The sequence below is a fragment of the Micromys minutus genome, assembly GCF_963924665.1.
Source record: "Micromys minutus genome assembly, chromosome: X".
NCBI lineage: Eukaryota > Metazoa > Chordata > Mammalia > Rodentia > Muridae > Micromys > Micromys minutus.
In genome coordinates this window covers 56382005-56398641 of record NC_137970.1, presented here as the reverse complement: position 1 = coordinate 56398641, position 16637 = coordinate 56382005, and the positions used below count along the sequence as shown (strand labels likewise).

The following is a 16637-nucleotide window of genomic DNA, read 5'->3' as shown; positions in this document are numbered from 1 at the left end:
GCATTATGATTGGCAGGCATTGGTGCTCATCTAATACAGGAACAATTGAAGGAAAGCTAAAATTTTGATTTATGAATTTCTTACTGTTGACCATTATTGCCTAATTGTTTCAGTTAATCAAAAAACATTTAATGAAATGCTAATTAATAAAAATTTAATTTTCCTAACTCACATAAAATAAAACATATTTTAGTTTGTAATTTCAGTGGTTTGAAATTTTAAAAATAGGTTATCTATCATGTGTATAGAATTCTTTATAGACGTCATAGATATCTATTGCTGTGAAAAAGGTCATGACACAAAGCACTTTGGGGAAGAAAGTTTATTTGGCTTATACTTCTGTATCACCATCTATCACTAAGGAAAGTCAGGGCAGGAGTTCCAGCAATAACCTAGATGCAGAAACTGAAGCAGACGCCATGAAGGATACTGCTTACTGGTTTGCTTCTCTTGGCTTGTTCAGTTTGCTTTCTTAAATGCTATAGGACCATCTGCCCAATGATGACATTACCCACAATGGGTTACACTCTCCTACACCAAAAATTAGTCAAGACAATGTCCTATAGGCTTTCCTACGGACAAATCTTATGGAGGCATTTTCTCATTTGAGGTTTTCTTTTCTCAGATGAGTCTAGCTTCTGTCAAGTTGACAAAATTAACACAATTGACCCTTTGTCAACTTGGCACAAAAACATATCACTATTAAACTATAAGATTTTTTTTCTTGTTTGTCTCCCAAATGTCACGTTACTATTAATATTACAATATAAAACATAGAGTAACTTTAAAAGTTCCACAGTCTTGAAAAACTTCAACAGATTAAAAGCCAAGTTCCCTTTGAAAACTCAATGTCTCTTTAAAATTTTAAAGTCGATAAAATATTCAAGGTCTCATAACTGTGGGTTTCCATAAAATAAGAAAACATTCTAAATCCTTTATAGCTCCAAGAAGTAAGAACAAATGTATAGTCACAATCAAAGTGAAGCAAAGCTGACATCCAGCAGTATAAGTCAAATCCTGTAGCTGAATGTCCCAAAGCTAGAATTCTCTCCTGATCTTCTGGGCTCCACAGAACCTAGGCAACTTCCTTTCTTTTTTCTCTGCCATCCACAGCACACATAGCTTATTTCATAGACTCAATTTGGCTCCATTCTACAGCTATTTCTGTCCTTGGTGGGCATCTGCTGGCACTGGCATCTCCAAAATGCTGCAGTCTCCACATGTTGCACCTTCAGGGACTCCAAACCTACTACTTGGTGCCAACCCTCAGCCTTGTGGTTTTTACTACAACACAGAATTTACCTTCACTAGTGACCTCTCCTGGACTTTCATAGTGCTAAAGTTCAGTGCTTTGGGTGACTCCTTCATGTCTCATGTCTTAAAATCCAGTACCATGTAAGCAGTTCCTCCTCCTCCTCCTCTTCTTCTTCTTTTCACAAAAAGGATTTTATTAAATGGACGAAGAATCTGGTAGGTGGAATATGAAATATACAAACACTTCACATCAGATGTCCTTCAGGGCAGTCCAGACCATCTCTCATTACACTGCCCGCAGTGGCAGCCCATAGCCCAGGCAGCCCAGGCTGCAGACAAGGACCTGAATCAGGACCTCTAGGCCATCTGCAGATCCACACAGGGACTATATGGTGGCTGGGGCCCTCGGGCCTTGCCTGTGAGTCTTGGTGTCCTATACAAATGTATGCACACTGCTGGCTTGTAAAGTTTCAGCGTGAAGTCTTTACTGGGTTCTCAAAACTTCACTCTAAAACTTTACAAGCCAGGCTTTCATTCTCTGCATTTTTTTCAACATTATCTGTTAAGTTACCACAGAACAGCTCATAACTCTGAGTAATCAATGACTTTTCCAGCCCAGTGTCACAAAACACATCACAGGATTCCTAAGAATGGCATGGTCAGGTCTGCCCAGTAATACCCCATCATAAAACACCATAACCAAAGCAACTTGGGGAAGAGAAGGTTTATTTGGTTTAGACTTCCACAACCCAATTGATCATTGAGGGAATTTAGGCCAGGAATACAAGCTGGAACCTGGAGTGGAAGCAAGAACTGAAGCAAAAACTTACAGGAAATTAGTTTGGTTCAAAATTTTTCTTTCTTTTTTTTTTTTTTTCTATTAGATACTCTGTATTTACATTTGAGCAGTAATCCCTTTACCCTGCCCTGCTCCCATCCCCTTTCCCCCTCCATTTGCCTTCACAAAGGTGCACTTCCTTCTAATCCCCCTCTTCACCCCAGTGCCTTGGCATTCCCCATACATTGGGAAAAACAAGCCCTCCCTGAACCAAAAGCCTCTTCTCACATTGATGCCAGACACTGCTATCTTCAGCTACATACACAACTGGATCAATAGGTCTCTCAAAGTGTGCACAAAGGCTGGTGTTTTAGTCCATGGGAGTTTTGGAGGTTTGGTTGCTTGATAATGTTGTTATCTTTCCATGAGGTTGCAACCCCTTTCAGCTCCTTCAGTTCTTTCTTTAGCACCCTCATTGGGGTCCCCGAGTTCAGTCCGATGGTATTTTTTTTAATTTCTCTTCTGTGTTCCTACTTCTATCTTTCCAGCCTGGATTACCTCTTGTACAAATTCATATAGAGGTCTCTGTACTTCTTATTTATGGACAGTCATATTAAACTTCCTAGTATATAAACTTACAGTTCCGTTACATAACAAGTATACCACAGAAATTTCAATAGCTCCATATTTTCCACAGAATTAGATAGAAGGGTACATGGCATTCCTCACTTCCACAAAATGATTTCAGCCTACCGTAGCAGTGCTAGATGAATTGACAGGTCCTCAGGTATAGCTAGCTGTGCTTTCGTGCCACAGTGGTCATCCTATTCTTTTTCTCTGGAATGTCTCTTTTTTATTTCTATCAAAATTCTACTCACTTTTTAAGATTCAGCTGAGATATCAATCTACAAGTGGGTGTAATTTCGCCATACTTTGAACTGCTATTACTTTATTTATTGGCCATCCATTATAACTCTTATTATAGTTGTCTTTGTATTAAAATCTTTCGTGTACCTGTCTTATCTTTTCCTTTCAAATCATAGTTCTTGCCCTCCAGGAAATTAGGTTTTACCTATCTTTTTATTTCCTGTAATGGCTAAAATGGCATCTCATATAGGAGATACCTGATTGATAGACATTTGAACAGAATCTAAATTAGATATCTTGAAAAGTTATATCTACTTATTTTAATAATGTTCAATTTGTCAAAAAGTTTTTGAAGTCTTTTACAATTGTTTTAAGAACCTGTGGGATTCTTTTAAATGCTTTTACTGATGACAAATCATCACTAAAATTTGATTTTAGAAAATAGAATTCATTCTGAGCCACATTTAGTGAATAGTATGAATGTTTAATCTAGGCAGTGTTTTTTAGTTACAACAAAAGGTGTGTGAGTAATGAGACAGAATCTCTAGATGAGGTGTGAACTGACATTTCCAAGTTTCCCAAATGCTTTCAACAATGACAACATTATTGTAGTGAGTTTATAATATCATAAATTTTCTAGTTTGAAATATAGAGCACTCATTTGGCTGTGTAAGTTCTGAAATGTTTCTGAAATCCACCTTGTAGATTTATTTCATAATTTTCTAAATCAGGTTGTTTATATATACAATTAAACTAACTGTCCATTTCATTTGAGTACTATGTTTTATGGGTTCTAGTGCATGAGAATCCTGTCTTTCAATCTTGTACTAAAAAAGACTCCTGAAAGTCAAAGGAATGTTTGTTTGTAGGATTAGTCAAATTTATCTTTATATAACCTGGCTATTCTAGCTAGCTGTTCTTTGGACTGTGCTAGAAATGTAAGAAATTAAAGAATGCATTACAGTAGATGTTAATTAAATATAAATTTTTAGTATCATCCAACATTTTAGTAGTTGATGGTTTAGGATTCTCTTTTATCCATAATTCTTTGTTGTACTATACTTGTTTTCTAGAGGTTCTGCATAGCTACTTTTGAGTTATTCTCACTAATAGAAATGTGGAAAGTAATAATTCAAAATAATTGGATATCTCTATTTGTATGGAGCACATGGTGTGATTATTTCAGTTAATTTGTCATATTTATTTCTAAAATGAAAAATCAATTATTTAATCTCTGCCACGACCTTCCACATTCAGCTAATCACTATTTTATTATACATTTAGTGAAAATATTTACCTTAATAAAATAATTTTCCTTATGTTAAGTCAAATTTACATGTCCATTATAGAGATAATCAAAGTAAGTATAGTCTTAACCCTCATCATTACTATCTTCCATTTGTAAATGTTAAAAATCTCTCAAAATTTGGAGACAGTATTAGAAAATAATTGCTGGGATATGAAATACTTGTACTATGAAAGATGTATCTATCTGTTATGACTGCAGTGTTGCAGAACTTCATTATCAACACGAAATACTGGACTGTAATTTAAAAGGAACAACTTCTACTGGACAAACCTTTTATCTAGAGAACTTTTATGTATAGATTTCATAGCTTAAAATTTCACCTTTGCTTTCTTTTACAGTTATGTATTATTTATACAACAGAATCATCCTTCACATCAGTGGTCTTAAAATCTACATTTATCACTTTGTGATAAAAGATGGAAAGCATATCAAGATAATTTTCTAATGAGGACACAATTTAAAAAAAGGGTTTTTAGTGATTTGTACTGAATCCCTAAGATTACTTATTTCCTAAAATATCAATATATCCTAATCCATATTAAGAAGGTACTGTAATAATATTTATGTTAGTAAGTACCTAGTGTTCAAAGTAAATACTACTAATGTGTTTCATTTATAGTGTCGTCTCCTGTTTTGCAATGATATGCTATTTAAAATTCTTTTCTCTTAATCCACAGAGCATTGAGGTTTTAAAAATAATTTTGTTTTTTACATACTTTCATATTCCTTATAGAGCCCAACAAGTATTTTTGCTTTAATTTCTGGAAGATTCTACACCACTTCTAATTATCTTTTTTCTACAAGGGAAGGCCCTTTAAGTTTGTAAGGAATGAATGCCTTTGATTTGAACTATGTTCTATATACAGATCTCTTTTCTCCACATCATATACAATGCTTTGTTTTAGTGTTGATCAACTGTACAAGCAATGTTAATACTAAGATTATATTTGTTGTTTTCACAGATTTCAGGAAACCTTTCTGTGCCTTGGATTACAGGGTGTTCTAGGAAAAGAGCAGTAAGTAATCTTTGGTTTAACGCAACAAATGAGTTTCCTGTCTTATTCTTAGGGGGAATGTTATTGAAATTTTTAATGATTTTTATAGAACTAATAAAACTTAGCTTTGATAAAACTAAATTGTCTCAAAATGCATATTTTTAGATCATAATATCTAATTTTCAAAGGCAACCTTAATTCTAGAAATCAATATACTGAGTAATCTGTGGGCAGGACTTCTTTCTGTTTAAAAACAAATTCAGAGATGGGGCGGGGGGGGGGAGGGGAGGAAACAAATTCATATTTTTATTTGCAAGATTTTTTATACTAAAGTTTATAAAAGTTTCTATTTAGCTAATCATAATCTTAACAGACAGTAAATATTTACTAATATATCTCAACACTGTTACTACTTTTCAATATTTTAGAAGTGATATGTAGTTAATGTTTATAACTACTCTAAGTTTTGTTCTGTAATATTATAGAAATTCAGTAAGATTGCATTTTCCCTTAGAATTTGGACTTTTTCTGTGTAGGCCCCATAAAACTGTATTTAACCAAGTACACAGAATACTTTGTTGTAACTGGTGCATACAAAAAACTATAAAGCTGTGTAAAAATACACATTTATAAAGGTACTTAAGTTACAAAATCATTTATAGATTTGAGGACAAATGAAATTAGAGCCAGGACTTCAATATGCAGACAAAACTGTTCAGATTCTTTTCTTCCCCCTTCCTTTCCCTGTAAAGTACATCTATATTGTGGAAAATAATGTAAGATATTTCTGAAAGGTGGGAAGAAGAACTGGTTAGAGTCCAGGGCACGGAGGAATCATAAGGTACTTTGTCATTTACTTAAGAACAAAAGTAGAAGGCCACCTACCTGATTTAAATAACGTGTAACACACTAGCAACAGGAAAACCAAACCATACAGCATTAGTACGATCCCAAAGAGTTCCATAGAGTTCCATAAATAAGTTTGGGAATTTGGTAAGGAAGATCAGCTGGAAAGAAGCTTTTATTGACACATTACAGCCAGGGAAGTGCTCACCTTCCCAGCTGGGACTGAGCTTATTCATTGTCCCAGAGACACCCAGATAGAAAGCAAAAAGGGGACACTTGAAACAAACATCTTTGTCTGCAGAGCCTCTCTCTTGTCCTATACATGACACAGCACTGCATTCCATGTATTCAACAGGGTTTCTTTTCTTTTTCTTTTCCTTATTTTTTATATTTTCTTTATTTTCATTTCAAATGTTATCCCCTTTCCTGGTTTCCTCTCCAGAACACCCTATCCCAACCTCATCCCCTGCTTCTATGAAGGTGCTCACATACCCACCCACCCACCGACTTCCACCTCTCCGTCCTGGCATTTCCCTACACTAGAGGATGGAATTTTCCCAGGACCCTTTCCTCCTACTGATGCCATACAAGGCCATCCTTGGCTACACACACACACACACACACACACACACACACACACACACACACACACACACACGAGTGGAACCATGGGTCCCTCCATGTGTACTCTTTGTTTGGTGGTTTAATTCCTGGGATCTCTCGGGAGGGGTCTGGTTGGTTGATATTGTTGTTCTTTCCATAAGGTTGCAAACCCACCCCTTCAGCTCCTTCATTCCTTAACTCTTCCACTGGGGTCCCCATGCTCAATCCAATGGTTGGCTGTGAGCATCCACTTCTGTATTTGTCAGGCTCTAGCAGAGCCTCTCAGGAGACAGCTATATCAGGCTCCTGTCAGAAAGCACTTCTTGGCATCAGCAATAGTGTCTGGATTTGCTAAACTGGGTTTCTAATTGGCATCATCAAGAGGAATTAAGCCACAAGATGAAGTTTCTGAAATATTGTGAATCCATTTTTCTTTGTACAGATATAGGTCTGTAGATTGGCATTTTAGGGAAGTTACCCTTACAAATGCCTAGGTATCTCTCACTTTAGATGGGACTAACATGTATCAGTGATGTCAGATCATATGAAAATACCATCAAAGAAGATATAGAAATCAAAGAATTACTAAAACTATAACCTTATTAAGTTTCTAGAGAATGCCCTGAGATAGACAAAGGGTTAACTGAAGTCAATCTTGAGGCAGTGTTTGAGGTAAAGGTACAGCTTACTTAGAGAAAGCAAAGGGTGTTGTTTTTGTTTCCTTTGGAAGGGTAACTATCACACCACAAGAAGTAGGTCTTAAGATAGCTGACATTACCATATTAGGTTAAAATGCACTGTGAACTCTGGTTTAGGGCTAAGGCAGATGTTTGCAAAGTTCCAGGCACATCCTCCGGTTAAGGGGTGAGTGGAAAAGAACACAGAACAAAGGTCCTAGATAATATATGACTTAACAATGTGACAATGGTCGGCCTGTTCTGGGCCTGGGAAGCAGGGAAACCGAGTGTGTTTTTGCCCTGCTAAAGCCCTACCAGAACTTGCTGGAAGGCTGGTTTCCAAGATGCATGGGCTCCCCAGTCTTGTGATAGGACAAGACTGTAGACGCCACCAATAAGTCTAAGTCAAACCTAAGCAGATGGGTATCTATTAAAAAAAAAAGATAAGACTGAAAGCCCAGGAAGATAATGGTTAAGATATCCAGGAAGCAGGTGAAAATCCCTCAGTATACAAAGTCTTGGGAATGTTTCACCATAACTGATAAAAAACCAGGCTACTGGCACGAACAGATGATGGTATTATCTGACAAGGCAGAAGAAAATCGTGAAAATTATCTTCAGTAGCAGCAGACCAGTGTTAAGCTAGAGGCTAAGGAAGGCTATAGCTTGGTTAGTACAGTGCTTGCTTGCCATGCATTTGGCGCTGGCTTCAATCCCTAATACTTAAAAAATAATCTAAAGAAATCATTAAACATTACCAGAGTAAAATAAATGAAGGCATAGTGTTGAAAAAATACATCCAACATAAGCGACTTGCTAGTTGGCTCAGTATAGACATGGGTATGGAAGGATACATAAGTAAGTGAACTGAGAGCAAGTAAATAGAATTTAAGGCAACAACAAAAAATAAAAAGAAAGCTTCAGAAGATAGACTAAAGTTATTGAAGTGAATTTATACTGTATCTTAATTATACCCCAATTAATTTTTAATGAATATTCCATTCAGTTGCTGGTACACCTGGGTATTTTAATATACTTTAAAACTCTTTATACTTTTATTTTATACTTTATACTTTTATTTTAATATACTTTAAAACTCTTTTATACTTTTAAACTTTAATATACTTTAAAAACTCTTAATATTTAAAAACTCTAAATATCATGAAATATAAATACAGTCATAGTACATGTAATAATAATGCAGCCTTCAAAAATGGCATGTGGACTGAGTGTAAATTACATATTGGATTTCAAAAATTTAGTGTGGTAAACAAGGCAACACTGCCTCAGTAATTTTTATAATGATTTTGGAGAATTGCGTTAAAATGCAACATGAGATGTTAATACTTAAAAATGTGTATGTAATCAGGGTGTGTGGTTTATTGGTAGAGCATTTGCCTAACATACTCAAAGACCCATATTCTAGCTTTGATATCTTGGAGTGGTTTAAATGCACAGAACAATATTATAAAAATGGGCACAGCATAGTGGCTGGAGAGATGGCTCAGTGGTTAGAAGCACTGACTACTCTTCTTGAGGTCCCAAGTTCAAATCCCAGCAACCACATGGTGGCTCCCAACCATCTGTAATAAGATCTGATGCCTTGTTCTGGTGTGTCTGAGACAACTACAGTGTACTTATATATAATAAATAAATACATTTAAAAAAAAGAATAGGCACAGCATATTTCCAGAACATACTAATTTTTACTTATTTAAAAATAATTTTACTTTAAAGGATATTATTACACTTACATTTTGCAATGCAATTTTTATAAATTTATATGTTAGAGAGTTAGCTATATGCATCTCATATATTTATCATTCTTGGTTTGTTTTGTTTCAGAGCTATGGATTAGATCTAAGACCTTGCAAAGGTTATAGGCAAATGCTCTAATGACTGAAGTTTCTTTTCTGTGGTGGTAGTGTCTGCAATCTGTTTAGGTAAATTCCCAATATATAATACAATTTTTGGTAGTGTTACATATTTAAATGATCTTGGGCTTCCAACATGCCTCAGCAGGTAAAGACACTGCCCTGCTTTAACATCTGAGTTTGGTCCTTGAACCCACAGGTAGAAGGAGAGAACCTACTCTTACGGGTAGTTCACACAAAGTTCATGGCATGTTTCATCCTGCCATGCAAACAAATGAATGTAACTTAAAGTTTAAATGATGATCTTTAGTAGTTCTCCTTGAATTTATGAGACTCCTTTCAGGCATATATTTTTTCAGTGGATGGTATTTCATAGTCCCCTTACTCTTTCTTCTTCCTTTGCTAGTAATTCTTTTCTTTTTATTCTCCCACTGCAAAATTTAAAAACATACGTTCATTTTGTGTGGATTTTCCAGTTCTGTGGAGTATAGGCTTTTGTAGTAAGATATGATTGCTTTTGAAATTCCTCAGTTTCTGTTGTAAATTTGGATACTGTCTCTGTGTTCTTTAGTTAGTTTGACTAAGGGTTTATATATCTTGTTGATTTTCTCAAAAATTTTAGAGTTCCTTATTGGAGATGAATTTTGGGGGGGGACTCATCAACTTTTTAATTTGAGTACAATGTATATCATTTTAAATGCTGGTGAATGCAAGTAAAACTAATATTAAAGAATGATAACAACATATAGGGTAAGAATGAATCTGGCAAGTCTATTATACAGAAGATATGATGTTAATTACTTTTATCTTGATTCCATATAAACGAACTGAAAATTAACTTAAACTGTAACACAAGATAATAATGATAATAAGCTTTCTATTTCTAGGTATTATCATACTCCTTATACATATATTTATATCAAAACCATACTTATCTTTTACTAAAATTCACTAAGACATTAAAAATGAAGGTGTTGACCAAGCCACACATGTAGCCAACCAAGTTTCTAAACCAAATGGCCAAGGGCACAGCCAGTGCTCATAACCACTGGTTATTGGGCGCTTATTTTCAGACAATAAGAACAGATTACAATAAGCAATGGAGATTTTTCTGATATTTATAACTGTAAAACTGGTCTTAGATTTTCCTCATTCATAAAAATAGCAACATATCCACATTCTGGCTTTGTTTCCCTTCTAAAGCCAGCACTGCCTAAGACACTCTTTTAACAAGGAGGTACCTAACCCTACCTTAAGTATTGGAAAGGTCACAATTCTTAGCAAGGTATGGGTGAATCAAAACAAAAGAACATCGTAAACAAATCCAAAACTTGGTGAGTGCAATATCCACCCCACGTAAAGACACCTCTGATCCATATGGCCGCTCATTTTAAAGTGAAAACAGCCCTCCCCACAAAGCCTGGATCAAAGTTTTACTATTTATAAGAACTTTTTAGTATGGCTATTGTTTTCCAGTACCTATCAGGCCTTAATTAATATTTTGTTAATTTGATGTTTTTCTTTTTCTTAATGTTCCTAGTCTTTATACATGTCAGTTTGTGTTTCTATTTGAAAAAATAGCCCTCTCCTCTATGTAGAGTAGTTATGTGACTCACATTTACCTGTATGCCTAGCTAAAGAGTCCAGGCACAGAGTTGGTTTGTTAGCTTTCGCACGTATGCAGACTTCATTCTCAAGAAGCTGATAATCTCTGTCTCCTTCAGGTCTTTGACCTTGTCATGTCGTCTCAGTAACTTTTCTATGAGAGATGTGAACAAACATATCCCATATAGGACACCACCATCAAAGTATGATTCCACCAAAGTCTAACTTGAGTACCATGCTATGTAAGAAGTATATAAGAAGATGTTTGTATTTTTCTACAATGTCAAAATTTACTGAACAGCTACAATCTTAAGCAGTTTCAATGCTTGCTTGCCAGACTTTCCCCCTTTCCTTGGTAACCCTTGTGAAAGGACCACGGGTTGCTGTGTTCTAACTTTAATACTAATATTTATTTCAGATCCCACATAACACACTGTAAAGTAAATATATTAGTCTGTCTATCCATCTGTATGTCTGTGGATATGGGGATGTGTAAATGCTGCACAATGAGCACAAAGGGGCAAGGAATTTTGAAGAGGTCTGGGAAGCAGATGTTGAGAAACCAGTGGGAATGTTAAGAGTCTCTGTGCTGATAAGATAAAGAAGCAGAAGGGACCTGAAGGGAAGAGGTTTCTCAAGTGAGTCATTGCAACTGCACAGCAGGAACAAGGAAAGGCTGAGTCAAGATGGACAAAAAGGTCATGCATACAGCATAAAGGTCTACAACATTTTTAAGTGTATCCCCCCCTTTTGTTCTCTTTTATAAATCAGTCCTGATCTAAGGTAGCACCTTTCTGGGATAGCCTCTACTCTAAATGTAGATGAGTAACAAAAAGGTTAAAAGACAGCACAATGAGAAGAATGGAAAATGTGGCCTGAAATTTAGCCTCCCTACTAGTCTTCGGCTTTTCTAAGCTTATAGGAGGATTTTGGTTCTGATGTTACCCATGATGAAGGATGGCTACTTGCCAAAACAGGGGGAGGGGTATGGGAGAGGGGGAAAGGTGATAACATTTGAAGTGTAAATACATAAAGCATCCAATAAAAAATTTAAAAAGGAAGGTCATAATACTTTTAGGATTAAGATGGTGTTAATTATGAGATCTCTTTTGAAAGAAGCTCCTCTCCTTCCAAAATGGGAGTATGATTGTGGATAATATTAAAGGCATATATAGAATTAGTGTAGATACTTTATTGGTGATCCCTTGGCTATGGTTATGCCAAGTTAGTTCAAGAAGCTGAGAGGTTGTAAAATGATTCCAGATGGGAGGGGTCCCCAACTCCAGAACTGAGTGTAAGGTAGCTATAGCATACCGTTTCTTAGGTGGTTACCTGAATTTTGGTTATGATCCCATCTATTAACTGTTTAGGAACTATAGCAGGTAAAGGAGAGGTAGATATGTTAGGAACAGGCTTAAGAGCATGGTCTAATATCTCAGAGAAATCATAAGAAGGGGTTTTGAGGGGGCAGTAAATAAGGAGATAAATAAAAGTTAAGTATAGTTGTATTTAGGGAAAGACATGTGGCTTGCTTAGCTTGCAGTTGAAAACAGGAAATCATTGAGACTGGTGGGTTAAGAAAGTTTGTAGACTGCCCTCCTAAAGACCCAACAAGCAGCGGAGTCAGATGCAGGTATTTATACCCAACCAATGGACAGAAGATGGTGACCCCTGTGGTTGAATTAGGGAAAAGCTGGAAGAAGCTGAGGAGGAGGGCGACCCTGTAAGAGGGCCAGCAGTCTCAATTAACCTGGACCCCTGAGATCTCTCAGACACTGGATCACCAACCAGGCAGCATACATTAGCTGATATGAGGCCCCAACATATATACAGCAGAGGACTGCCAGGTCTGGGTTCAGTCAGAGAAGATGCACTTAACCCTCAAGAGACTGGAGGCCTCAGTGAATTTAGAGGTCTGGTGGGTGGGGTTTGGGGGATAGGGACATCCTCATGGAGATTCAATAATCTACACATTGATTTATACTTGTTGAATTATCCCTGCATTTTTGAGATAAGCCAACTTGATCATGCTACATAATCTTTCTATGAATTATTAAATTCAGTTTACAAGTACTTTATCAAGAATTTTTGTATTTTTAATTAGGAATGTTTTATTAATGTTTCTATCTTATTCTTTGTTATGCATCTTTTTATATTGTTTAGTTCACCTTAATTTAGCTTTGGCAGGTCAAATGCACCTAGAAATTTGTGCATTTCCTTTAGATTTTCCAGTTTTGTGGAATATAAGTTTTAAAGTATGTCATGGTTCTCTAAAGTTCCACTGTGTCATAATTTTGATTTCTAAAGTTACTGATTTGGATTCTTTCTTTTGGTATTTTGTCTAAAGAGTTGTAAATCTGTTCAGTCTTTTTAAATATACAATAATTTCATTGGTTCTTTTTATTTTAGTTTCCAATGTCTTTAATTTCAGCATTAGTATTGCTCTTTTTTTTGCATATACCAAGTTTGGGTGTTGATCTTTCTCCAAAGATTTCAAGTACATTGTTATTAATTTGTGATTTGTTCAGGTTTTTTTCATGTAAGTACTTTATGCTATATAAACTTTTTTCCTAGAACTGCCTTTACTATGTCATATGTTTTAGTATATTGGGTTTTCATTCTCATTCAATTCTAGACATTTTACTTTTTTCTTGAACTATTTCTTAACCCAATTTTCATTCAGTGTAGTTTTCATGACCTTATTATGTACTTTGTCTTTCTTATTTATTTATTTGTTTGTTTGTTTGTTTGTTTGTTTGTTTGTTTATTATTTATTCCATTCATTTACATCTCAAGTGATATCTCATTTCCCAATTACCCCTCCACTAGCCCCCATCCCACGCCCACCCTCTCCTCCCTCCCTTATGAGGGTGCTCTCTCACGCACCTACCCTTTCCCACCCTACCCTTCCAGCATCCCCTAATGCTGGTGTATCAAACCTCCATAGGACCTAGGGCCACCCCTCCCATTGATGTCAGACAAGGCCATGCTCTGCTACATGTGTATCTGGAGCCATGGATCCCTCCCTCTACACTCCTTGGTTGGTGGTCTAGTCTCACTGACTCCTTGATTGGTGAGAGCACTGGGTGGTCTGTCCAGCTGATGTTGTTCTTCTCTGGAGTTGTAATCCTCCTCAACTCCTTCAGTTCTTCTGCTAACTCCTCCACCAGGGGCCCTGAGCTCAGTCGGATGTTTGGCTCTAAGCATCCACATCTGCATTGGTCAGTTGCTGGCAGAACCTCCCAAGGAGCAGTCACACCAGGTTCCTGTCAGCAAGTGCCTCTTGGCATCAGCAATAGTGTAGGGTTTGGAGTCTGTAGACCCGATGGCTCTCCAGGTGGGGCAGTTCCCTGATGGCCCTTCCTTCAGTCTCTGTTTCATTTTTTGTTCCTGTTCTTCCTTTGGATAGGAACATTTCTGGGTTAAAAACTTTAAGAGATGGGTAGGTGACCCCATCTCTTGAGCAGGGGCCATGGCTATCTACTAGAGGTTATCTCTACAGGATTTATCTCCCCTTCTCTGCTAAAATCATCTTTGTTGTGTGCTGGAAACCTGTTTCTCTGGCATCTGGGACTCTCCAGTGGCTATCCCCAGTTCTTCATTCCCCCTACATATTTTTATTCAAAATCCTGATCCTCTATACCGCTCTCTTGTCCTCTCCAGTACCTGATACTGCCCCTTCATTTTCTCCCCATTCTCTCTCCCTCCCAGGTCCCCCTCTATCCACCTCCCTTGATCATCCTATTCCACCTTCTGTCATTTTTTTTATTGTTAGTAATATCCAGCTTTAATCCATGATCATCAGATAGGATATAGGATAGTATTTCATTTTTTTGTATATTTGTTGAGATGAGTGTGTGTGTGTGTGTCTGTCTGTCTGTCTGTCCGTCTGTCTGTCTGTCTGTCCTAATATGTAGTCCCTTGGAAAAATAGTTTTGTGAGTTGCTAGAAGAAAGTATATTCTTAGGTGTCTGGGTAGAATGTTCTTCAGAGATCGGTTAGATCCATTTGATATATGATGTTTTTTGATTTCAGAGTTTATCTAATTATTGCCTGGATAATCTGTCTACTGGTGAGAATGGGCATTGAAGTCACCCACCCTCACTACATGAGGGCTAATATGTGATTTTAGATCTGATAGTGTTTGGCTGGACTGGCAGATATGTTTTTTCAGAACACAAGCTTTCAATGTATCCATTCAAAAGTCAGGTCTTGGAGCTAGAAAGAAGACTCAACAGACGAAAGCACTGTGGACACTTCCCGAGGATCCAAGTTTGATTCCCAGGACCCACATGTGACTTACCAAAGGCTGTAACTCTAGTTCTTTTGGATCCAATGCCCTAACCTGGACTCCACAGGCACCAGACACACACGGCATACAAAGATAGACAGCAGGCAAACATTCATCCAAATAAAAAATTCTTATCTTTTAAAAGGGTGTTAAAAACCTGCTTTTATATGTGACTTAGTGTTTCTTACAGCTTTTAAGATCCTTTATTCTGTACATTTAGGTTTTAATTATGATATGCTACAGAGAGTTTCTTTTCTGCCCTGCCCAATTGGTGTTCTGGATATCTTTTGCGCCTTGATAGGCATCTCTTTCCTTAAATTTGAGAAATTTTCACCTGTAATTTTGTTGAAAATTATTCTTTATGCCTTTGACCTGGTATTCTTCTCTTTACTCTATTCCTATTATTTGTAGATTTGGTGTTTTCAGAGTGTCCCAGATTTCTTAGCTGCTTTGTTACTATTAAATAATAATAACAACAACAACAAAAACCCTTCTCTTTGACCGAGGTATCTATTTTCTTCTATCCTGCCTTAAGTGCCTGAGATTCTCTCTTCCATCTCTGTTCTCTATGGGTCAATCTTACCTCTGAGGTTTTTGCTTCACTTTCTTTTTTCTTTTCTTTTCTTTTCTTTTTTTTTAAACAACTTTATTTTAAAAAACAAAGATAAATGTACAGATTTTAAGCATTTTTTGCATAAAAGTATACAATACATTTTTGTCAGCACTTGTTTTTTTTTAAAGGTTTGATAGTGTGCATTAAGATATTACTAGTTACAATGAGCATAAAGTACATGTAAAACAAGATGTAACCTGGAAATAGTCAAAGTTTTCTTGGTGTGTAAAGATTTTTTTTTTTTTTTTTACAATGAGCAAACAGTACATGTAATACAGGGTATAACCTGGAATTTGTCAATGTGTTCTTGGTGGGTAAGGATTGAGCATGACTTTTTTTTTTTGTTTTGTTTTGTTTTTTTCTTGGACTTCACACAGTCTGTGAGTTGTTTCTGGGGCAGTGCGAGCCTTTCTCAATCTTTCTTTTAAAGTTTCATTTTGGGTTGGCTTTTCTTCAGTGATTCTTTTTGTTTAACTCTATTTTCATATAGTGACTTGTGTTCATTTTTTCACTCAACTGTTAGTATTTTTCAGTCTTCATGTCCTCTTTGGACTGATTGTATTTATAATTGCTCTAAGTCCTTGTACACCAACTAAATTGCTTTTCTCAATAATTATTACACTTAGGGTTCTGGTTTCAAAAGGAAGCATATTGTCTTTGCTGTTCACGTGTTTTGTTGTTTTGTAATGAGATCCAAACATCTGTGGTGAGGTCATTTTGTGGTGTTTTGTGGTATACATATCTTCCCTCACATTTGTTGTGTGGGTTATGGAGCAGCTGAATGATGCTTGGCTTTCAATCTTGGGGCTGCTCTTAGATCTGGGTGGAGTCCCCAGTAGTCACAGAATAGAGTGATCAATGGGGTTGCTTATTAGGCAGACCAGACCAGAGAAGGATCCAGGGTTTCTAATTATAATCCGGTGGC

The 16637-nt window shown here is 36.5% G+C and overlaps 1 protein-coding gene across 1 annotated transcript in view; it reads left to right on the top strand.

Moving 5' to 3' along the window:
• HDX (highly divergent homeobox) overlaps positions 1-16637 on the top strand; it is a gene marked incomplete at both ends in the record, with an annotated part of 92844 nt that overhangs the window by 15800 nt on the left and 60407 nt on the right. The window contains one exon of the mRNA XM_080910504.1: positions 5171-5224. Coding sequence (XP_080766630.1) covers positions 5171-5224 — 54 coding nt within the window. The remainder of the gene's footprint in view (positions 1-5170; positions 5225-16637) is intronic.